Consider the following 25,236-nt stretch of genomic DNA (forward strand, 5'->3'; position numbering starts at 1 on the left):
CCCAGTCCTCGTAATACATTGTTTTCTCATTATTAGAAACATTCTACCAGAGTAAACTGTACACTCCTCTATTTTCATCAAGACTGTCCCCTTAGATCCTCTCTATAATCGTATTATAAACAATTCCATATATTTCAGTCAATCTATATCCAAAGATCTTGAGTCTTAAAAAATGCATCAAGTTTAAGAAGAGTTCGAGCGAAATCTACACCGCTGGTGTTTATTCAATTCGATACTATCAAAGAAGAAAGATGATCAAGTAGCTTTAAAATCAAAGTAAACTCGAATCAAACGTGCGCTACTGGTGTTTACTCGACTCGGTGTTATCGAAGAAGAAAAATGCTCGAGATCTCTCGTTAAGCGCAGAAATCGTGACCGTAGAAATTACCTGAGAATTTCTCGAGCGGCGCTATATTTTTACGAACGGATTCGGGTATCTCGCGGAGAGCAACGTTTTCATTCAACGTGCTCTCGAATTGGATCGGACGTTCTATCGGGTCATATTGCATCGACTTTAGATTCGTTTCCTCCTTTCATTCGCTTGTCTTCGTTCCTGGCCGACAAATTCGACAATCGTGAATCGAAAGATGCAGACGCGGCACGACCCGCATCCATCCAATCAGCGCACAGCTACGAAAGGAAGGTCCAAAGGCAGCGGAAAAGCGGGCTTACGCGCGAAACCGAGATCACAATTCCATGGATCGAGTGGATGTGTTTTCTTCGAGTCTTTTCCGTTTCGCCCGCACCCCGTGTCGGGGGATGATTTTCGTGCTCGAGACTCGTTTCGCGCGATGCGCGTTACGGTTCCGCTGCTTCAAGCGTTTCACATTTTCCCGGAGAACTCTTCCCAGTTTCCTCTTTTCGGATCTCCGATAATGCACCCCTCTCTCTCACGGTCTCGGTTGCGTTCCCGTGTATCCACGAATGGAACGATCTTTTCAACTTTATCGAGAAATTAACAAAAATTCGTTTCCCCCGCGACGCGTGGATTTAATCCGAGTTCTCCGTAAATAGAAGATCGTTCGAGCGGCGAAGCGAGTTTCGTCGAAAAAGATACACGGAAGATTCGAGTAGCAGAATTTACTCATTATACGGGGTGTTTCCTTTGAAGCGAGTATAAAGAATAATTTTGTTTCCCTTTTACTCGAAGATACGAATAAAGAGATGATTTTCTTCTGGTTAAAGTTTACGAAAAATCGTAAATATTTTCACTCTCCGTTGTTGCAAAAATCGTGCCCGTAGATCTATCGCGGACGGAAATTGAGTGAAAAATTCACGAAGAAACTCTTCTTTCCACCGTTCTAAGACAGAAGACCCTCCACTTTCGGATCTGACGGTAAGATACATGTGCGTGATATTTTAAAGTCCATTTTGTGACGTTTAAATTGTTATACGTTCTCGCGAGAGTGTCTTCCCGTTCCATACGTACAACATATTTTGTACATTAAAGTTATTTTCAATTTGGAACTGTCGATTCTATTTCGCTTCAATGTATACCATAATTATTACCTTAATAATTACACCTTAGCCTAGGCAGTAAGAAAAATAAACGTGCAAAAGTATCCATCAAAAGGTTAAAATTCACCCCATGTTGAAATAAGTAAAATATATTATACACGCATGACTTAACAAATATTTTCACGATTAATTATACTTACAAAAGTATCCAACGATCGTGTGCAATACAATTCTGTATACCTACGATTCGTTAATTCCGTTTGAAGGAAAACTCGATGAAAAACCGTGGTTACAATTCACCCCATGGTAAAATAAGCAGAATACATTACACACATGGACAAATACCTTCGCGATTAATTATACTTACGAAAGTATCCAACGATGGTGTTCAATACAATTCACTCTGTACATCTACGATTCGTTAATTCCGTTTCAAGGAAAACTCGATGAAAAAGTGTGGTTAAAATTCAGCCCACGGTGAAACTCCGGTGATCGCGCGACCGAAAATGGAACCGTCGGGAAAAACACGACGCGTACGAATCGAGTATTCATTTTTCTTTCGTGCTTTTTCGACGCGCGTCGCGTCGCCGGTAGCCGCAATTAATATCGATTATCCGGGCCGTTTTCCCGCGTAAAAATCGATCGGATGACGCGGCATAAATATTCAACGGGTAACGGCGTCAAACAATTTTCGTCGGGACGCGGTTCGCGGACGGGACGAGTATTTAATAAATGGAATCCACGGCCCGGTTTAAGGTAGGGGGATGAAGATGGAAACGGGGAGGACGGTTGCGCGAGATTACGAAACAGACCAGAGACATCCGAAATTCAGCGCGGAAACTTGCGTCGGGTATGCTTAATTTATTTCTCCTTAGCTCCGCAGCCGGTTGAATATAAGCTTCATCGTAGACAGCGATTTCGTTTCGACGTTATGAAAATCTGCTTTTGTGCCAACATACTCCCTCTCCGTCCCCCTCCCTCTCTCTTCGAAATCCACTTAACTTTTTTCCATCGCGGTTGAAACGTAAAGCACTCTCGGAAAACGAGAGTAGAGTAATTCTCCTATTCCGTAACAACGGCAACTTACGAGCGGTTAGACGGTTTCCACGTAGTCAGAAATTCGTAACTTGGTTTCCAAATTTTTCTTCGAACTCGTGGAGCGGACCAGAAGCGCGGGGATTCAGTTTCCGGGAGAAAGAACGAAGAATCACGGTTGTTTACAACGAAGTGATGGAATCGTCGGCCGGAAACGGAACGTCGGTAATCGGGAATAATAGAGGGACGAGAATCTCTCCGGTAATTGAATTACGTATAATAAAACGATCGTACAATCGAAGAACAAACAAGGGAAAGTAATAAGAGAAGATTTCTCTAATAAGAGAAGATTTCTCTAAGAAGAGAAAATTTATTCCTTCTCAAACTCGACCGTTCGGAGAGTGGTCCAGAAGGGCTTGCTATACTTTTTCCGATAACGGTTATTTTTCTTTTTTTTTTTCGCGAATCAACGTTTCGGTTAATCGACGTCCCGTTGTAATTCGTTTCGAGGGTTCGATCTTTTCTAATTCGCGAAGATTTCGAGTTCGTTTTGAAAATAATTTTCTTTGTCTCGAAACAGGGGATCGAAACACAACGAAAACAAACTCCGTGAAAGACTACGTACGATTTCTTTATTTTGCGAATTTACGTGGAAGCACTTTTACAATTATCCAGCGGAAAAGTAATCAATGTTCATTCCGTAATGTTTCGTTTTCGTTCGAATAAATTTCGTCACGCTCGAAATACTTTTCGTCGCGTTGATCGTTATTTTAATACACAGTTCCTCTGCAATTATTCCTACTCACTATCGTATTGAATTTCCAAGTGTCGAATTCCGTATTATCGTTTATATCTTCGAATCGACCGACCAACGATCCGGTCCTACGAGGTCCATTTAAACGAGAACCTACCGTGTCAAATATTTCACACTAGTTACTCTTTTCTCGTACCTCGCGATTGATCGTTTGCATAAAGAACTGTTATAATCGAGAACAGCTTGCAGCTTCTTGCACGTAAAGCTTGTATAATCGCTTACGAGTAACTTTTCGTCGGTATCGAACTTCTCGTATTGTCTGGCATCGTTAACGACCGTTAGTTTCCACGTAGAGTTGGTCGGTCGTTCGGGTAGGCAAAAGTAAGAATCGACGTCGACGAATTTCGAATTTCGAGAGACACCGTTTCGGTATAAAATACGTATCGCTGAATCGGGGGCGAAACTTGAAACGTACGACGCACCACGGTTCGCCACTGGCAAAGAAACAAAACGATATTGTCTCTGGCGTCCTCGAAGTTTCTCCATTCCGCGTAACTCCGATCGTACGTCGGTCTTATTATAGTTCATATACCGCGTGGACGATCGCCACGGTTTAAGCCGCATTATGCAATACGTTAAAACCTAACGGCCGAAGTTTTACCAGAACGTGGCGTATCACCAAGCGGATAATTCGGTTCGTGGTGTTTCACTATACGTATTCGTGTACGTGAGAACGTACACGATCGTGGAGAATCGACGAGTCGAAGTTTTCCACGGAGAACGAACGATCCCTCGTAATTTGTCGCGCTCGATATGGAAAAATAGTTAGGGGTGGCGCGTAGGGGGTGGTGTTGGTGGTTGTTCTGTACGCGGCGTAGCGCGCGTCTCTTTTAAATTTTAAATGACGCGGAATTATCAACGGCCTCGTTGACCCCGAGCGATTTACGAGCCCCGGAGTAAACTCGAATCGTTAATTGACCCGTTAAAACGGCTATTACCTTCAGATTCGCGAGATACGACGGTCGAACGCGTTTTCGATGATTTCGGGCCGCGAACGACGATTAATTCGAAAAATATCTCACCGAGTTACGTCGATTCGCCGCTGTGAAATTGCGATCGTTCCGTTACGCTCGCACACGTGGAAACGATCCCGCGACGAGATTCCACGGACTCTGGTGATAATCGATCAAATATTCCTAATTTGCGATCCGTGTACCCGGAGGATTTCTGGATAATTGTAGTTTCGTGGTTGGATACAGCCGCGAGTATACGAACTGTGTTCAAAGGTGTGATTGTTTCTCGAGTTGGTGAACATTCGAAAGTTCAAACGACGTTGATTCGTCACGATGGAATCGAACGTCTCGAAATTGTCGCGGACATTTTCAAGTTGAATTAATTTCTCTACTTTCTTAATATCTCGTCAATTTTCTTCCGTATTATATCAATACGGTAATATTCCTCCGGTGGAAGCTAGTATCGCTCTTTTAACTCTCGTAACAAATGTAGAGTCACATAAAAATCGTCACGCGTTGAATTAAAGTTCGTAATCTCGATCTTTCGTTCTCTGTCCTTCGGTTCGCAGAGAATCTCGAAACAATTGCGACTTCGTCTTCGGGACAATACTAAACGTTTAAACACGCAGACTCGATAGTTTCTACGATAGTTCCAAATTCGAAAATTTATGTAAAATTTCCGTTGGAAACAAGTATCGTACTTTGAACCCCCTTTACCGCGTACACCTTCGTAATAAAAATTGTCACGCGATAAATTAAAGAACGTTGGTGGTCGTACCCCCGGCACTCTTTTACGTGCTTCCATCAGAGGAGAGGGATCGTTGGAGTCGGGGACGGAAGTTAAACGCCATAAATCATCGATGGACACGTTTATGCCAGTCGTGCGAAGTCGGTTTGCCACATTACGCTCGACTTCGCAATTTACTATATATAAATTTCGACCGTACGAACGGACAAACTCTTTCGTCGAATCGATGGAAGTCGAAAGTGTCGGACATTTTCGGCTGGGAACAACACGTCGGACGTTCTCGGGTCGAAAAAAGGCTCACGTTTTTCTCTCACCGCCTCTCTCGAAACTCTCCACCTTTTACTATCGTTGAATTCGCGGTGTTGAATTTCGAAACGCGGCGAGGATTCCCGCGACACTCCGTTTTCCGCTCGCGAGACACTTTATTTCGACAACAGCTGCTCGCTATTGCCGCCGTTTAAGCTCGGTCTAAGTAACGACGCGACGTTGAAAAAAAAAAGAAAAAAGGAAAAAAAAACAGAAACGAAAGTCGCTCGTTGGCTGGCGAATTGAAAAAGTAGCGACGCTCGACGCTCGTCGAGTCTCGAGGTAACCGAACGCGATGCGACGAGTGCGTTCCACCGCCATTTTAAATATCGCGGGCGTGTCTCGTGACCTCGCGAAACTTAATTACAGCTGGTGATCGAATTATTACGAACTTTCCAGCTCGGTCGAGAATGGAATAATGTACGTATTTAATTCGTAGCGACGTCTTACGACTATTCCGGAGCTTTTACGATAAAAAGAAATACACTTGAATTCGTGTCCTCGTGAAAGTTAATTGCACCGAGCGATCGCTAATGAAGTTAACGAAAAGAAACGAATAAGATTGTAATTTTCTAGAGATTCTCCGGATGTAGAGGTTCTTTGTTTGTAAAGATCCTTTCTCGTTCGATCATCGATCGTTGTTCATTCCGCGGAATAAACTGTTTATTACGCTATTTTACTCGTTGGTTTCCCCTTTGCGGATTTACGCGTCGAGAAAGGACGAAAAATGACCGATTATATCGATCAGTTTGAAAACACCGAGTCACAGTCGCGTCCATTTTCAATTACACGTGTAAAAATGATTATTCATCCCGTTTGTCGAAGCGATCGGTGCCCCGTGGAACATTCAGCCGTTGGTTAAATATCGTTTAAAGAAATCTGCATTTCGTTGGACGATTTCGGTGATCGTTTCGTAACACGTGGATTAATTTTTGGCGGACGAATGCCACGGCGAACGGATTAATTCCCCCCGGAGCGACTACTTTCCAATTAGCGTCACCGCAACACGGGTGACGGAAATGAAGTCCGTTCCCGACGAGCTCGATTATCGTGGGCCCCGCAATTTATGAAATTGATAAACTGTCCGGGATCAGTTGCATCAACGTCGCGTGTGCCGCACGACCGCGAAACCCAGACCGAGCGCATATGCGCAATCAAGTCGATTTATTTATTTTGGAGAACGCGACGCGACGCGACGCGACGGTTCACGCTACGGTGAAGTCACCGCGACAAATTGTTGGTTCCACCGTTAAAATTGCGAATCGTCGCGATTAGAATGGAGATGGACCGGCGGGGACACGGCGTCGATTACGCGTTCCCCGAACGACCGCAGAGATCGAAATCAGCGGTCGACGTCAATGCGGGATTCGCCTGGATTCGAAATGGAAAACAGGAGTCATTAAATTTCACCGGCCTGTATCGATCCGAATGGCAATTATCCAAGCCAGAAGTGGAGAAACGGTCTTCTCGTTTTGGAAAAATCGATACGTAGACACGATAGCGAAACGACTTCTTTTTTGATTCTTCGGTCTCGATGTGAGTCGGAATTTGTAACGTAGAAGAGGACGTAATTGTTCGGAAGTTTCTCGCGAGTTTGAAACTGATGTCGATTTATTTATTTTGAAAATTGCAAGGTTAACGTCGTCGATAAGCTTCCACGGTTGTACGAGTTAAATTAACGAAACATTATTTCGCATTTAACTTTTATAGCAGACGACTTAAACGATGGGTACTTCGGAAGATTCCAGAATGTGGAAATTAATTTATAAATTTTAGAAGACGACGACGATTCGGTAGACAATCATATCGAATCGAGCTCAGTGGTGCGCGTATACGATTGTAAAATCGAGCTGTTTCGTAAAGGTAATTTGTTGTCCCCCTCTTTAATTTCATACAGTAGCTCCGAATTAACTCTCCGGTGTGGACGAGTAGGTTTAAACGTACGAAGTACGAAGAATTTCGAAAATTGATAATCGCGAAACGGTGTCCAACAAATCAAAGTTAATATCTCGAACAAGAAGCGTAAGACGCGTCGCGAACCGTTCATGTTTTATGTATAAGCCAACGTTAGCTGAACGCCTATACATCGCAGATGGTGATTTCACCATAAATATTTAATGAACTCCCCCAAAGAGAACTTCCTTAGTTTCTGCTTTCTCCTCGAGCGCCAATTAAAGAACACAAACAACGGAGTTATATACCTACCCCGCCTTTTGTATAACGTTTCTGTCTCGAATTCTTACGTCATCTCTTCCACCGTATTCTCGTTATTTTTTTTATCAATCAATTATTCAGATCCCGAATTTACGAATAGCTCGTCCAGCCACGACCAAGAGACATTACGATCGTCGCGATTCGGGGGTTGCGAAATTCATCGTGCGCGTTCCTCATTGGCGATCGATCGAGGAAAAGAACACGCACAGATCGTTCGATTATCCGAGGATCGATCGTCGAAACGCGAAGCCCCAAATCACGAACGATCCACGATGGAAAACGAACGGTCGAAAAATAATTGTGGTCCGGAAACCGTCAACGGGGAGGAAGCCGTTTCGTTTCGCGAAAGGTAAATTAATTTGCATTTAAACGAAGGCACACGCGAGCGAGCGCACGTAGAAAAAGATAGAGAGAAAAAAAAAAGATCGGATAACGCCTAGTGAATAGTGGACAAAGGGAAAAAGGAGACAATTAATTACGGGTGGCTCTCCTCCGTTCCGGAGAAGTAAATTCCGCGAATATCTCTCAGCGAAGATATTTCCTTCTTTGCTTAATTCTTTTCCGCAGTTCGCGGGGGTGTAGAGTGGGGGACGAGCATCGTTCCCGTGGAAATTTACAGGCGATACACGCGTTCCGAAATTACACGAGAAACGAACGGTAAGGGTCGGGTCGGAGGTGGTGAGGGGAAGACAGTCGTTCATTTCTCCACGTCGAGGGCCGAGAGACGGTGTTTAACGGTAAAATTCGATACGCGGACGCTTCCGGTGTTCGTGCGGCCGACTGAAACGCCGGCGGTTCGCAGTAATAAGAAGCACTTAGTTCAAGACGTGTTTCTGTTTCGTAATGGACCCCGGAACTCTATCCCTTTTCAACCTCCGTATCCCCCAGCTCCGGGTACCACCGACCCGGCCACGCTGATTGTCGGTCTCCTTTCAAGGAAACGTTCCACGGTAATCCGCGCAACGATGTTAAATCGATTTTGTAAACCTGCAATTCATTCCGATTGAACTTTTCCATTACAGCGGAGAGAGTCTGCGCGAGGACCTTCCCTTTCAATTTCGTTCCTCGACCCTTTGAGCCACCAATGGGCAACCAATTGGAACGAAGAACCGTGTCGCGACAATTTTACCAGGACCGGGAATATTCTATTCGATTTACGCGAAGAATCTATCGTGCTCGTCCGATCGGAGACCGGCAGACACCGCTTGTCCAACCATTTAGACACTTACGTCAATGGTCCGGTTCAGAACGCCTCTGTTCCACTCGTCGGACCAACGACAAACCTACTCCCCTCGCTCGAGTAAAGGCATTCCGGTTGTCCGATCACCGAGACACCTTGTCCGACCCGGAACGGTCCTTTTCTACTTCCTCGAGCGTTCACGCGTTCGAGCTACGAACCTACGGCGGATCTATTTCACTGGTTTGATCAAAGGCGTGACTAGTCCACTGGCCCGACCAAAGACGCGACTATTCCACTAGCTAGAGCGCTGGTACGTACACTGAGGTTCGAATCGATTCTGCTTGTCCGACGATCGAGAATCGCGATTCTCGTTCGACTTGTGGCTGTTCTGTTCCACTGGGCTGACTACAGAGTTTCTATTCTACTAGGCCGACCATTGGTAAGATTATTCCACTCGTTAGAGCGTTGAAGTGTTCATTAAAGTTCGAACTTGTTGGGTTGTTCGGAAAGTGATTTCGTTTTCCAAAATGGAGAATATATAATTTAGTAAAATGTTTATACACTCTAAAAAAATCGTGTTTCATTTTCACTAAACAAAAAGAAAAACGAAATTAGTTTCCGAACAATCCAATATTTTACTTGTCCGAAGGATCGCGATTCTTGTCTGATCTATAGCGGTTCTATTCCACTGGGCCGATTAAAGGCGCGAGTATTTCACTAGCTAGAGCGCTATTCCTGTTCCACTGGGCAGACTACAGAGTTTCTATTCTACTAGACCGATCATTGGTAAAATTATTCCACTCGTTAGAGCGCTGGTACGTATACTAAGGTTCAAATCTACTCTGCTTGTTCGACGATCGAGAATCGCGATTCTGGTCCGACTTATGAAGCTCCTATTCCACTGGCCTGACTCACGGAGTTTCTATTCTACTAGGCTGACCATTGGTAAGATTATTCCACTCGTTAGAGCGCTGATACGTATACTAAGGTTCGAACCTATTTTACTTGTCCGAAGGATCGCGATTCTTGTCTGATCCATAACGGTTCCATTCCACTGGACCGATCAAACGCGTCACTATTCCACTGGACCGACCAAAAACGCGACTATTCCACTTTCTAAAACGCTGATACGTATACTAAGGTTCGAACCTATTTTACTTGCCCGAAGGATCGCGATTCTTGTCCGACCTACGACGATCCTATTCCACTCGCTCGACTAGAGACCTATTTAAATTGTCTGACCACGAATATCTCGCACTACTACTCGCGGTTTCCTTCCCACCTTTGTGTAAACAGAAACGGTTTTCCTCTTCTTCGACGTAATTTACCAAAGTAACACACGTTCACCTAAGTATTTAATAACCGAAAATTATACTTTCATTCGAGACCTCTGTTTTCAGCACAGTGGATTCCTGCAACTGTGGTTCCCGGGACGCGTATCGATTTCGCAACAATACAGCCGCGTCGTGTCGTTCGAAAATTTAATCTCGAGTATCGATTCGCAATTGTAGCGAGTCTCGCGCGATTCGTGAGTAAGTTGTTACTCGGTGCTACTGGACATCGGTCCAGAGTATCGTTCGAGAGAACGCTTCCACGGTTCTTCGCGGTTTCACGTGGCCGACGCTTATTAACGCGAGACCGCTCACCGAACTTATTACAGGATTAAGGGTCGCGTAAATCGTCGCTACCGGTAACTCATTTTACAGGGGCCATGCACGCCTCCGCGATATTAAAATATAGAAAAAAAAACCCCTTGGTGATCTTTTAATTAAAAAAGGATCCGCCCCCTCGTTAAGGCATTCGTTTGAAATAACGGTAGTTCCGCATCGGAATTCCGTATTTTCTTCGCGCGATTTAATATATCGCGCGCGAGCGAACGCGAAATAAAAGGAACCGAGTAAATTCGTTTTATTCGGCGGTAAGGTCGGGGGAGGAGTGCCTATCTTCTCCCTCTTTGCATCGTTTCGCGCGCTCGATGGTGGTGGGGGGTTGGGTGGGGGAGTGGAGGGGGGCTACCGGTGATCGAATAAAGTGGATCGATAATTGCGAGTATATACTCACTGCATGTGGAGGATCGGGACCTGTTTGTCGGAAAACAGGACCACCGGCGGAATAAAACGTTCGTTGCGACCGCAAACTCGAGCGCCACCCTCGAGCTGGAGCCAGCCACCCTCGCACCTGAAACAAAAAGACGATACACCTCGGTAACCAGCCATTATTCCTGCCCGTACAAAAGCATCCCCCTCTCTGCCGCGGGCTAATTAGTTTTGGCAATCTTCGACCCAGCTATTTTCCTTCGCCGCGCCTGGAAATTCCGTCTCGCGCGTCTCTTGGAACCTTCGACGTTCCGTGGAAACCCTCCACGACGTTAAATTCGTCGAAAAGAAATTTTAAGCAATCGAGAGAAAATGAACGAAGGATTTTAAAGGTTATCGACGTTTTCGTTCAGAATCGTCCCTCTTCCCACGTCACGGTCAGAGTTTCGATCGTCGCAACGGGTCACTTCGCGAAGTTGCCGGTGCTCAAACGTTCATTGTTGTACCGGGCGCTCTGTTATTGCAAGAGAGATAACAATGCGCGTTTGTGTACCGTACTGCGAACTTCACGGTGTGGAGGACCTAACTACCGTTACGAGGGATCCGTCTAACGGGCAAACATCGCTGTCGTAGCGAGTCGCTCGTTATTATATTTAATTTTTCTCATCGATGGACGCGAGAGAAACGATAAACTTTCACGTTTATCGGGAACACACCGTGGACGATGATTCTCCAAGGTGCGAAATAACGACGACGGTGTTGATTATTGTTTCGCGGTCGTCGGGGTTGTCGGATAATTATTGCCTCGGTGATAATTACGGAACGACGAGACACGATCACGGTAGTCAACATCATTGACTCCGGAATCGTGTTGACTCGATATTGATGACCCTCCGGTTACGGGACACGACATTAACAACCGAACGGGGGGTTGACATTTCCCGTCCTGTCGCGTACAATAGCAACGTCCTTAGAGGTTTGCAATTCGTCGACGACGAACTACACGTTGCAAAACACACCGCGAGCAATCCCGAGTTCCCGGAACCCGACATTGACGGTCCGACATCGAGTCATATAACGTCACCGTATGGCTCCAGCGACTTAAAGGTCATCAGTCTCGGCTCTAACTACTCGGGAGTTGTCAACGTCGGTTACAGGGGCTCGGGAGACGTCGAGCTTGAATTCGGTAATTCAACTGTCGTCAAAGCCAAGCACCGCGACTAATGGCTACGAATTACCCCCTCCGACGAAAAAACCCTTTATAATCGTCGATAGCAGCAGAGTCGCTTTGAAACTTTCCCGCGAAAGGTTGGATAATGGTTCGCGTTCAACGGTTTTTATTTTTCTTGCGGCGAGACGGGAGTAGAGAAACGTAACTGGCTGGAATTCCAGTAATTACGCGACCGTGGTGACACGCGTTAGTCAATAGTATACCAGTGAAACGCGTTATGTCAAATTTAATCGAATTAATCGAATTTAATTAATTTAATTCAATTTAATCATATTTAAATCGTATCAAAGTTGTACTCTTTCCTTTGCGTTTCTTGTTACGGTTTACGTAGTTCATCAAAGACTTCTTTTCACGAATTTGTCCTCTTCGATGTAAGGTCAACGTTGTTCATCGCTGATCTCGAAAGCTACCGAAGCTACTCTCGCTTTTCGTTCGTTTATTCGCGACAACGTTCACCGAAGTAAAATCGATTCTCGAGCAACGATAAACATCCCTCCAAATGTACTCCAATACTCGTACAATTTTAACTTTTCGATCGATGGACTCGTCAAGCTTCCTATTAGTGTTCGCAGGTTTAACAGTGTTCATCGTAGGAGGAATACCCTCGAAAGCAAGTTTCTCGGCATCGCACATACCATCGAGACGACAACTAACCCGGCCTCGTTGCTGGAATTGCTTCTTCGATGGCGATCAACTTCAAAGGATTCGTTTCGCCACGCGGTGGCTGTGGGGTGTTTTGCAAATGGCGGAAGGTTCGAGTGGTTACGCAACGTGTAATACGCAATGGGGGAATCGTGCTGATTCAATCGGGGCCCACCGTCACGCCCTTTCCCCCGTAAGAGAGAAACGACGAAACGTTCCATAACACGCTCCGTTGATTACTACGCGTCAAGATTTCAGGAAACGCCCGCCTCCGCTTCAATTTCCGCTCGGGATGTTTACGTTTAGCGGGAACGACGCAATCCGCGTAATCTGTAATCGCGATGCGGGATTAAAGCACGCTCTCCTTTAATCGGCTCGAGTCGCGAGGTGTCGAATCATAATTTTCACGGACGCGGCAACCATGAACGATACGAACCGAGGGGACGAAATCGAACGATTCTTCGAAGCTCGACGATCTTTTTTCTCCTCGTCGTGTAGATTCGTGATAAAAAAAAAAAAAATTGTTTAAACGGTACGCGCGAAGCGAACGAAATCGAGCAGTTCTTGTCTTGCTCGAAGTTTGAAAATTCGTTCGTGGAGAAGTTTACTTTATAAATTTTACGAACCAACGAACGAAATCGAGTAGTTCTTTTCTATTCCGTAAGGAACAAATTTTGTTTAAGCATCCACCGTAGAAATTTGTGACAGAAAAAAGTTTACTTTACGAATTTTACAAAGCGAACGAATCTTTCCAAGTGTTCGTCGTATAGATTCGAGGTGAAAAGATTGTATTTATAAACGACAGAAACAAAGCGAACGAAATGGAACTGTTCTTTCCATTTTCGAAGTTCAAAAATATTTTCAAAGAATCCATCGTGTAGATACGAGATAAAAAATTCTACCACTCTCTTTGTACCAAATCGGATGGTGGATTTTTGAAATTAGAAGGAAAATGGTTGAATTGTTTTACCGGTGTAATTAGTTCTCCATTTCGACAATTGTCATAGAATATCACGAGGAAAGCGCCGTTATTAAACGAGCGATTTTAAAAAGAATTTCCAAACAGGTTAAATCGCCAGCTTTGGTAGTTCTACCGTTAAACGAACCGTTTAGATCCGCGTTTAATTAAATGTAACGCGTGCGTGGATAATCTTAATTAGTTTCGTTTTAGAACGAGTGGTTGCGCGCGGGTGTATTTACACGACACGGGTAAAGATATTGTTATCGAAACGTCGGTCGTGAAGGTAATCGGAAAACACGAAAGAATTGGCACCGAATCGTATCTCCTTCGATTATATTTCCAATATATACGTAATTGGGAACGTCGGTTCGTATATCGAATTATCTTTCAATATTTCACCGACTCTCCGTTCGCTACATTTCGCGAAAGTAATCCGTAACTAAAGACGGGTAATGAAATGTTTGGAAAAATATTGAATATCGATCGAAACGGCGCGGAAACTCGTTTCAACGGATAGCGATGGAATTTTACCCCGGTTTAATGTAATCTCGCAAATACGAGGAAAGATGAATCTTTTCTTCGCGGAATAGAAAGAACGTCGTGACCTGCTTCGAAGTTCTCGAAGAATCGTGATGTCGTTAAAAGGAAGCGTGGAACGTGCCTTTTCTTTTCTCTTGCTTCTTTTTTCGAGCGATACGAACCCGGTTTCCGCGAGTGCGGTGTTAATTAACAAAAAAAAAAAAGAAATGAAACCATTGTTCGCAGAATTTCTCGGTTATCGACGACGACGCACGCATAGCGGACTAAAACACGCGAGTACCCGATAATTCGACGATTGCTTCGTTCCTTATATTTGCCCGCGAGAGGAAAAACAAAACCCGAGCGAACAAACGTGGTGGGGGGTCTACGCGGAATTGAGATAATTATGGAAATTAATTCTTTTGAAGTCCCGGCAGCTTACAGCCGCGCCATCGGTTAGTTAGTCGGTACATTGAAATGAACAGCGGGGGCAGGAGGGGGAGGAGAGGGTGGGGGGCTGGATAAAAATCGATTCCGTCTACATTTGCATGATTGCTCCAGTCAAGCGCGTTCTCTGTATTTCGTGCAATTACGGAAGTCATGCTGCGGTTCATTCGATAATGAACGTGTAAAATGAGAAAAAACTTCAACCTGGATCCAATTTAACGCGAACACTTACGGATATCGGCTTGAAACTGTTATGCTTTCGTATTTGATATTTTCGTGCCGGATCGAACGACAGGTTTCGTTTCTCGGCGTGTTTGAAGTCGTATCGAGTGTATCCAAGTGTATTCGTTTTGTACCGTTCGTGAATAACGAATCGGGAAATCGTGGTATCGGTATCGTGTACTCTTGCGAAAGAAAAAGAACTTAAATCGAGTTTCACCATAGTTTCGAAATCGAACTTTGAAAATATTAAACAAGGTAGCGTTGGACATTCTTCTTCCATGGTGTCCATTCCAAAGCTACTCGTAACGCATCGATAGACATTTTTCTTATCAGAATAAAACAAATAATCCATTCAAGTGGCCCGTTTCGGTTAAGACACCCTGTACACAAACCGCGATAAGTATACACCTCGCTCATTACCAGAACAACGCTATCGATCCAACATGAAAAGAGGGAAAAACGAGAAAGGCCGAAACTTGCCTCGCGGGAAATTATTCGAGATCCCTCGAAGAAAAGCGGCGAGAAGTTTCGCGAAAGCGTTCTTTCCTCTCTCCAGGAACACGTTTCCCTTTCGCGGAATTTCCAAGTGTCTTGTCCGTTCGGCTCTTCGTAGCTCGAGAATCGTATCCGAATCGACCGATGGATCCGGACGGATCCTCGCCTCGTCGTCGATAACGTTAATTAACATATCAACGAGACAATCCCGGAGACGCGTTTCCCGGTGGTAATGCCTTTAACCGGGCTGGGACCATCCCTGCCCGCCTTCACCCCTCCCGTATATCTGAGCTGGCTCATTCGAATCTTGATACAGCACGAGACCAACACTGTGTACCAGTGCTCCGTTAGCTCGCTCGCTCGCTCGCTTTCCATTGTCGTGGGCCGGGATACGTGGCCCCATAGTTCACCATTGTATCGGACGCACGGTTTTGAATTAATTGCTCCTAACCATCGACGAACCGCGGATTCGACGCTCGTCCTACAGCGACGTCGTATCGCCGGTGTTCTCGATACCGGGGCGTACATATTTCCCCCAGCGCGTAATCCCCCCGCACCGAGATAAAAAGTTTTTGGTTTTTTTTTCCGTTTTTTTTTTTTTTCATACGAGTTACGACGCGCGTAACCACCCACGGCTGACTTTTATCGACCGCGAGCGAAAAAAACATTGCTTTTTAGTTTCGTTCAGCCGCGGTCGTTACCGATACTCGTGACTCGATTTGCGGCAAACATTTCCCGCGAATAATTTTTATAGAGGTGTCGAACCTGTCTCGTGTCGTAGGACGCGAAGAAGGAGGGAAGAACGAGTTTTCTTTCGTTGGGTATTTGTATTGTTTATCGTGTACAATGTGAGTGTGGCTGAAAAGGTGATTTGTGGATGGTAGGGGTCAATTTTAACCCAGGTGGTTCAAGTTTCGAGTAATATCGTGGAAAATTTGTATTATGGTGGTTTCTAAACAACATGGGGAGTAGGTTTGGATAAAGCTACTAGATTGAGCTAGGTTTGGATAAGATTATTAGTACACGATAGACAATGTTTAGGATACACACGAAGCGTCGAGATTCGTAATTAGAGAATATCTGTGGAGATGAAAATTCAGACGCGAACGGATAAAAATGATCGTGTGTCGCAGGAATCGTTTCAAATTCTATGTGTGTCGTTGATACAGAAAGGTTTGGGAACACTTTATCGTAACTTAGCAAGAATTTATACGTATTTGAGTAAAAACTTGCGAAACGATAAATGTGAAGACAAGCTGTCGAGGAGCTAACTAGACTTTGTATCCAAGGACTGTCAAATTTGCAATGCTTATATCCTGGCGCAGAGTTAATTTTCCAAGGTATTTTAAGCAGTTGCAAATGCATCCAATTCTCGAGGCTCTAAGACGAAACAACGGTGTCGCGACATTTAAAGGAGAACTGCTACCCTTGTTGTATATCAATTTGCTATTCTTCGCAACAAGGAAATAGGGAGCCCTTTGGACCGAGGTCGAGCTGGGGTAATTGTACGCATAATTATCGATCAAAGACTGAACTGTTCTTTATTCATGGTTCAGTTTATAAAGGTAGTCAGCTGGAGGAGCGGAGTACTTCCAAGAAATGGGCGCTGATAAGATCGTCTTACACTCTCGAGGTAGTCGCGCGACGATACCAATTGCACGCTGGAAATACCGAGGGGCTGAGTGCCAAAATTAGATAGACTGGGACGATTCGTGTTCATTGCTAATATTCTTGGAGAAGTCTATTGCGTTGAACGTAACAGCGAATAATACAAATTCGTTACACCCAACGTTCACGGTTATTAATTCTTTTTACTGTCTTTGATACAGCTCGAGTGTACTTTCATGCAATTGTGTTATAGTTTTCAACCTATGAAATATTTTATTATAAAGTAGGGTTCGATACTCTGTAATAATACGATGTTAGAGCAATCTAAGGATTACCTTCAGTGTTTTTTACATTGAAACATACTTTTCTGTAACAGAGTTGAAGTAATCTTTATTCTTGATCCAACCGTTGCAAACTCGTGCAAACTGATCCTTGTGACGATTCACAGAGTAAGTACGAAACAAGAAAATGAAAGGACCATACTTATCTATCGAAGATTTGTAAATTTCCCATTGTTTCTTTGTAAAAATCCCATTAAAAAATATTAATACAGACTGGCGTCGTTTTCGAATGGTGCAACGTTTGCCCCATAATACGATAATACACCGAGGCGGATCGATCGATATATCGAACAATGGGGCCGTTATTAATATCATCGTTTCGACGGAACGATCGCGCGATTTCTCTATTATAATTAATTATTTTATCGAAATTCGAAATTCATACACTTGGAGGCGGGAAAACAGTAGTAATAATTAATTAGTATAAATTATCGCGCGCGCCCGTTCGCGTTGTATACAACACTGGCCGGCAATTCCGCCGGTTTTGCAGTGCATTTAAAATGTCACGGTTGCGAACACGCGCGTGTTCGTGAACATCGCGAGTAGAACGCGTTATACCGTTCAGACGACGGCCGTTCCGTAGATTGGAGAACCGGTTTTGTTCCGCGAGAGTGTGTACCGCGAAATGATTAATTCTCGCGTCTCACGCGACCAGCCGTGTTTACGCGTCGTCTGCGGTGTCCTCGAACAAAGAATAAAAAAAAAGAAAAAAGAAAAAAGGAGAAAGAAAAAAAAGCAAATCGAGAAAAAAAAAAAATGAAACACGAAACGCTGTTTACACGCGAGGTCTCGGTTGTTCGCTCGGAAACACCGGTCATCTTCGATTCGAATTTTCGAATTTTATTCACGATCGAACCGATGAACAATTACAACGATCGCGGAGCGCGAACGGGGTGTGCCGGACAGCCGTACCCGATTTCACATTCGCTGGTAATCGCCGTTATCGATTTCCTTCGACTCGTGAATGCGTAACGCGTCACCCGGCCATTGGCGGAACATAAATAAGCAAGTTTTAAAGGCCACAATTGCCGTACGTAATTACGCGTCGGTTGACTACACGGATGGTTAATTGACCTTTAATTGCACGATTCGCGTTCTCTCCCTCCGCCCCCGCCCCTCGTTACGGGGAAGGTCCTTTTGAATTGTTTTATCGGGACCGGACCCCCTGACAAAAGAAAGGTCCCGCTTTTATCGCGGATGAAAATGCTCGCGAGAACGATTTTCCTAACGGAAGCAATTACATTCTACTTTTGTCTCCGATTTTTAACGGCACGATGAACAACCGAACGAATTGTCGCTTACGCACACTTCGTTATCCGCGATTTACGGTTTTCTTTGCTCGTCCACGAATCGATATTGTTTTGGAAGCGTTCGTCGGTACGGTACCCTCGATACGCCGAGGCGACGCTTCATCGTGGAATAAAAGAGCGAACTTTTCTACGGGAAGAGGGAATAATTGCGGAGAAAAGGAACGGGAGAACTCCGGGGCAAAATGAAGAGGCAAAGGATACCGCTGGATGGCTACCCATTGTTTTGAGTAAAACTATAAGAACTATCGGAACGGCCGCGGAAACGACGGAATACCTTAAAAGAGATATTTCTGTCCTCGTGAAGAACGATTCGCTCGTTTCGCCGGCCGAGTATTCCTCCGAGTTAAAACAATTCTAGGGCAATCGTGAATTAAAAGATCAATCCATTCCTTTCGATTCGCTAAGTTCTATTTGTATTCGGTATATTTGATATCGCGGCGGAAGAAGGAACTGAACAAAGGAACGTCTTTATTCTCGGATCGCGACCTTATAAATTGGGATCACCGAACGCTCGTGATATTAATTCGTCGTGGAGTAATTATAGAACGATTCTTAGCAGGGAGTATCGAACCTTACAATCCACTGGAAAAGAGGAACGATCGCGCGTGGACGTAACGGTTTAAATACACCAACGTTTAAATTATGGACGTTGGTTGGAATGCATTACCATATTACACGAAGAGTAGAGTGAAATATCAAGAGAACACGAGTAGGCGTACAATCAGTAATCAGGGAGCATAGACGAAACGTACACGGTATATACGGTCGTACAGCTGCACTTTTACTCTTTGTTATTTCCGAAAACAGAGATTCTGTTATTCTCTTTAGCCAGTCCCCGTGACATTGGACATTGGAACTATCGTTCCTTCGTCGATAAATTCTCCGAATTCCAGTGACTTCGAATTCTATGGAATGGTTAATCAATCGAATTTTGCAACGAGAGTACCACGGTATTTTTCCAAGATTATTTTAAAAATACAAAGGATATTAATTTTGTTTCTACTATTACCAAGAATGTTTCTTCGAGTGATTGCGCGATAATTTCGGTCGACGCGTTCGAAACTACAATATATTTACCATAATTGAATTTTCCCAATACCGTACAGCGTTTCCATCGAAAGTGAAATCACTCTAAAACGCCCTTCTGAACCTCCCTTCCCACTAGGGTTTGTATCTCTGAAACGTGTTCGAAGCTATTCATCACGATTAACTCGAACTCCTCGCAACGTCCCCCTCTCCTTTAGATTTTCTATTTCTCGAATTTGATTAAAGTTGTTCGTTACGACGAAACTTTGGTAATATTTTAACGCTCCGAACTAGACTCACGCTCCGGAACCAGACCCAGTGTTTCGTATTTCTCCACTTGGGGGAGAAGTTCGTGACTCAGCTCCGAATCGGTTAAATATGTTGTCGTCGGAGTGAAAGAAAAGAAAAAGGAAAAAAAAAAGAAACACGCGGCGTAAACGGGACTGGCGAACACGAAAAAGTCGCGGTTTAAGCGATCCAGGATGGAAGATCCACGGAATCCGTTGAAACGTAAAAGACGGTACGAGGACATCGGCCGAAGGAAAAAGTGCGAAACGACGAGGGCGTATCATCTGGGAGCGGTGATCGTTGCCAACGGAACGACATAAATAATTGAAACGCTCGTCGCGTCGCCGCGAGATCCGAAAACCGGAAGTTGTCGCCTCTCGTTCCGTTTCTCCGCGATGCCTGGCACCCCTACTCCCCTCCTTCCCTCAAACGCCGCGACTTTCGACGCCAGCGCCATCGCGCGGCTCGTTACGTTTCACTTTACAAACTGGATTTGGCATCGCGTGTCCAGCCGTAAAAGCGCGGTCCAGTTTGCCATGCTTTTTCCTTCCTCGTCGTTGAGCCTTTCTCGCCATTAAGGACAGAGAAAACCGAGAAATTCGAGCGAGACGACGGAGATAGTAACGACGACACATCCACGGGAAATTGGACGCTTTTATTTCGCGCGATTCTCCCTCTACCGTTTAACTGTAACAAAAGTGATGTCGATACTTTCGTTTGAAGAAGTTTCAAATTCGGCGCACCTTGTACATCGATCAATGATTGCACGTAGAAAAGAATATTTCCCAATTTAGCGAGTTTACAATCAGGCTTGTATTTAATCTTGCGCACATTTACGTATAAGAAAATGGTAGCTCTCTACCATTTTAGAAAATTTAGAATTCCAATTGTAGGTTATGTAGATCGTCAATTGGGAGAAAATTTGCGATCGATTCGAACAATCGAAGACACCGAGCGCCCTCTATTTCGACGTCAGCGCCATCGCGCGGCTCGTTACGATAAACTCAACCAACTGGACTCGGCACAGCTTGTCCAGCCGTAAAAGGGCGGTCCAGTTTGCCATGCTTTTTCCTTCCTCGTCGTCGAGCCTTTCTCGCCGTTAAGGATAGAAAAACCGGGGGGGAACGGTAGCGAAAAAAAAGTGTGGGGGGTAGGTGGTAGGGGGCACGGAGATTCGACAACGCGTCCACGGGAAATTGGACGCTTTTATTTCCGCGCGATTCGGCCGCGATGCACCAGTGTATGCGCTCACGCTCTATCCACCTTTTTCAATTCTTCGCTGGCCCTTTCGCGTGTACATCGTCGTCCATCAAACGAAGTTAACCCGAGACCGAAAAGTCCATTCGATTTTCCTGCGAACGAGCCGCCGTGTTTGCCAGTTCCGCGTGGGATGCTTTCGAAAGAATGCAATTTTTTTTCAGGAGCCCGTATCGCGGCCACTGGAAATCCAATTAAACGACTCAGATGGCCGATGTCGAAGTAACGAAATTTGTTCGTCGTTGAAACACTAATCGTGTTCCCCGGTTTTATGAATCGTTGCCGTTGTTACCTTTCGACAGTTTATGACATTATTGGAGCTCGCGCATTGTCACTTTCGTTTCGAGCGCGCGACGATCGTACATTGTGTTTCTTTTTTCTTTTCGGAAAAGTGTCACCACGGATAATGAAAGATTCCGTGCAACGAAGAGTGGAGAATTTGTGTAACGGAGAATCGAGAAAATTCTACCGGGAACGATAAGATAATTATCACTTTTCGAAATACCTATTGTATCGTACTTTCCATTGTACGAATCGTTTCGTGGCTTGCTTCAATTGCTGGTTCTAGATCGTTTATTACAAACAATGAATGGTCAGCTTAAATTGTGATGCTCGTAAACAATTTCTTATCGAACAATGTACCAATTGGAGAATAAATGTTCCACAAGATCGAGCTACGTTTGGGTAATAGCACGTTTAAGTAGCGTAGAGATGGTCGAGAACAAGAGAGATTGGAATCGAGAGGGTTTCACCGCAATCGAAACCAAGTGGCGTAGAAAGCAACAACAAAGTTATTACGGACGTTCTCGTCTCGTCTTCCTTGTTGATCTCACGCGGTTGATTCTTGTACAAGTGTCGACACATTTGTTAGTTGCAATTTAGAAAAAATTTTCCACAGAAAAAAATTCCACCGAGAGAAGAGAATATTCCACAGGGACGAAACGCATTCGTACAATCTCGGTTTAAACAGCAAAGTACTCTCCAGGAATTTTTATAACGAAGAATCGAGAGAATTCTACCGCAATCGAAAGCAGACGGTGTGGAACGAAACAAGATAATTATCAACGTTCGAAATACAAATGTAATCGTACTCTCCAGTACGCGAATTGTTTCGTCTCTCGTTTCGCTTGTTAATTCAACACGGTTGATCGTTACGTGTACTCTTAGCCACGCTTTAAAGTATAACGATGAAGAATAGCATTTCGCGGAAAGAAACACCACTAAAAGAAAAAAAAGAAAAATACTCCAACAAGGGGCGAAAGAAAATTTAAATAATTTCACATCGAACGACGTAACATCCACTCTGGAATTTCGGTAAGGACCGAGAGGAGAAGTTTTCACCTCGATCGAAAGCAGTCGTCGCTGAACGAGACAACGGAATAATTATCGAGACGCGGGGCGGCGATGGGGCTCAAAGAACTTTCACGGGTTTAAGGCACGAGTCAAGGGTTACCCCTCTGTTTGACGCGATCGTTGGTCTGGTACGAGGAAGACGCTAGTCGAATGCAGCGCGGATCCGCCTCTTCGAAATACCGTGCAATTTGCCGCGTCTTGTCGCGGGAGCAGCTTAATCGCGGTCGGGACTCCGAGCGGAAAACGGAGTCGCGGGTCTCTTCTGGGCATGCACGTTTGTACATCCTTGCGCGATCTACGGGGCATACACGCGCGTTGAAGCTTCGTCTACATGTATATATATATTATATATACACATACGCATACATGTATGTGTGGTTGCGCCTATAGAGGCAGGGTCGAGGTTGGATGCGAAGCAAAGCGAGAAGGTTGGCCCGGAGCAACGGTAAGCAACCGATGTCAGTCAGTCAACTGGAAATCCTCCCTCTCTCTTCCACCGAGCTGTCTATCCGTCTATCTATCAGTCTCTCTCCGGTTCAACCTTCTCGTATTTTACATTTCCCTTCGAGCAGTCGTCCACCCTTTCCCGGGGTTGCCCCCACGGTGACGCCTTTTCGCCTCTTCCGCGTTGAAGGCGCAGCCTCGTGACGCGCAGGACCGAAGTTATACTGCAAATCAATTTACCGGGGCCATTCGGACGGAAATCGCGCCGAGAATGGATTATAAATTTAAATGTAAACCGACGTGTCCCCGAGGAGAACAAGCCGAGAGGACCACGACATCCCCTCTCCTCCCTCACCCTCGTCTTCCGTACTTTCAACGCTTCTTCGTTCCGTCTCTGCGCGCACGCTGGAAATTCGCGCGCGCTGGTTGGAGCGGAGACTCAATGGCAAGGTTTCGACACTCGACGTTTGTCGAGTAATTGCCGGTTACCGATTTTCACGGGGGCTTGGGTCTTAACGCGAGGAACGGATTCGCTCGAGATCTCGCTGTACCGCAATTGTGCACGATTTAGGCGTATTCGCGCGGTTGGTTGCGCGCATCGGGCGCGTGCAAAGTTTTAGACGATGTTTGCCGTAGACAAACGGATCGGGTGGTTGTTTTACCGAGAAATTTGTTCAAGGTGCGCGATAAGCGTGCGCGAAAGTATGATTTTGTTTTGCGTTTGGTCGGAATATGTTGGAATACGACATTGAACCGTGCAGTACTCGAGTAGTCAAGGAATGGTGGATGAGCTCGATACCGGCTTTACAATAATACCAATGTTGTATTGCCAATACCGGCAAACATAGTTACAATCTATTCAGTTGTTCATAACCATACTCCGCTGCACGATTGTATTATATTTATCTAAAAATGAACGTCCTATTAACATTTTCTCTTGTGCTAAACAATTCCATAATCCCACAGAATATTTCGGTGTGGACGATTGTGTTTTTCCGAGTAGTATTTTTAGCGGTCCTATGGGTCTGAGGTAGGAAAAGGAGAGGGGAGATCGTTTCATCCCGGGCCTGTTAGTGAGACTCATCAATAAGGATCCTAGCAGGCCCTGTCTTATACGCTGGGGCATTGGAAGATCGGTAAGGGTTGTATATATACCAATCGGAGCAGGTACGGGAACTTGCGGGAAACGATCGGTGGTCAGTTTCCCTCTGGTGGCAAACGTGGGTAGCACCGCCACATATTTGACAATTAAGTGCTATTGGAAGATACCGAGAGTTTGTATAGGTGTGTATGTTTCGGTTGATTGCAGTGGAAAAGTTTCTATTTCGAACGATGAAAGTATAAGACACGTCCAATCGAAGGGATATTGAACAGCTTGGCGAGCTTATGGCTTCAACGCGTAACAGAGTCATCGATATTTATTCGAGAGACTTCTAACGAGGAAAATTTGCAAATCTCCGATCCCAAGTAGTTAAAACTAACACGGTTCGGATCTAAGAACGGTTCAGATTCGATCGACTGTAAAACGATAGTGTTTTTGGATCCGGTAGTTCGGTAAGAAATGCACCGTGGAAACAGTATTAAGCGAAATTAGTCGAACAAATCGAAGCGGGTCAGGACGCTGCGGTTGTTTTGCCCGTGAAACTTAAATAAGAATAGTTGCCGCTGTATAATAAGACAATAAAGGCACGGGTCTTTAACTGTTTTGCGAAAACACTTAACTTCGCGGAAAACTTTCGAAACTTTCCATCTTCCTTCACCGCCGCACTGTTTTTGTAAACGTTTTCACCGGGACTACTTTACGATGCATTGAAAATCTTGGTAAGCTTCTTTGACGAGTGAATTATTCGCGAGCAAATGACTTCCGGGGAGCAAACGGAAGATTTAAATTAAATCGAGGAAACACCTTGTACCGTTCGTCTATGAACGTATCGGAACGCATCGCGCGGAAGAACTGTTCGATATCGATTTGAACACCATTGGAATTATACGAACGAACAAAAAACGAACAAGTACTATAGATGTCTCAATTACTGTCATTTTAAACTTATCGCGTAACTTTCTTTATTTATTTTAGACGTTAACCTACAAACCTTGTGTGTAGAACCTACAACAGTTCCAAACCTTGCCCTTCTAGGGAACGTTGGCAATCTAATTCCAAAATATAATCGTTCCAGAAAATGATTCTAATCTCGTTTTTGGACGAAACTTGAAGACGCATCTTCAACATTCTATTTTCGAATTTGTAACGTAGTATCAGAATTTTCTGCTTCCATTGTAACGTACCATAAGGTACCTTCTGCCCTGCGTGCGAATGAATCGACGTTAGGATAAACATTTTGGCGCCA

General features: G+C 44.7%; 1 protein-coding gene across 1 annotated transcript in view; it reads right to left on the bottom strand.

Moving 5' to 3' along the window:
* Positions 1-25,236, bottom strand: part of LOC143150867 (uncharacterized) — a 373,071-nt gene that overhangs the window by 167,079 nt on the left and 180,756 nt on the right. The window contains exon 5 of the mRNA XM_076319404.1: positions 10,770-10,886. Coding sequence (XP_076175519.1) covers positions 10,770-10,886 — 117 coding nt within the window. The remainder of the gene's footprint in view (positions 1-10,769; positions 10,887-25,236) is intronic.

Source organism: Ptiloglossa arizonensis, chromosome 9, assembly GCF_051014685.1.
Source record: "Ptiloglossa arizonensis isolate GNS036 chromosome 9, iyPtiAriz1_principal, whole genome shotgun sequence".
NCBI lineage: Eukaryota > Metazoa > Arthropoda > Insecta > Hymenoptera > Colletidae > Ptiloglossa > Ptiloglossa arizonensis.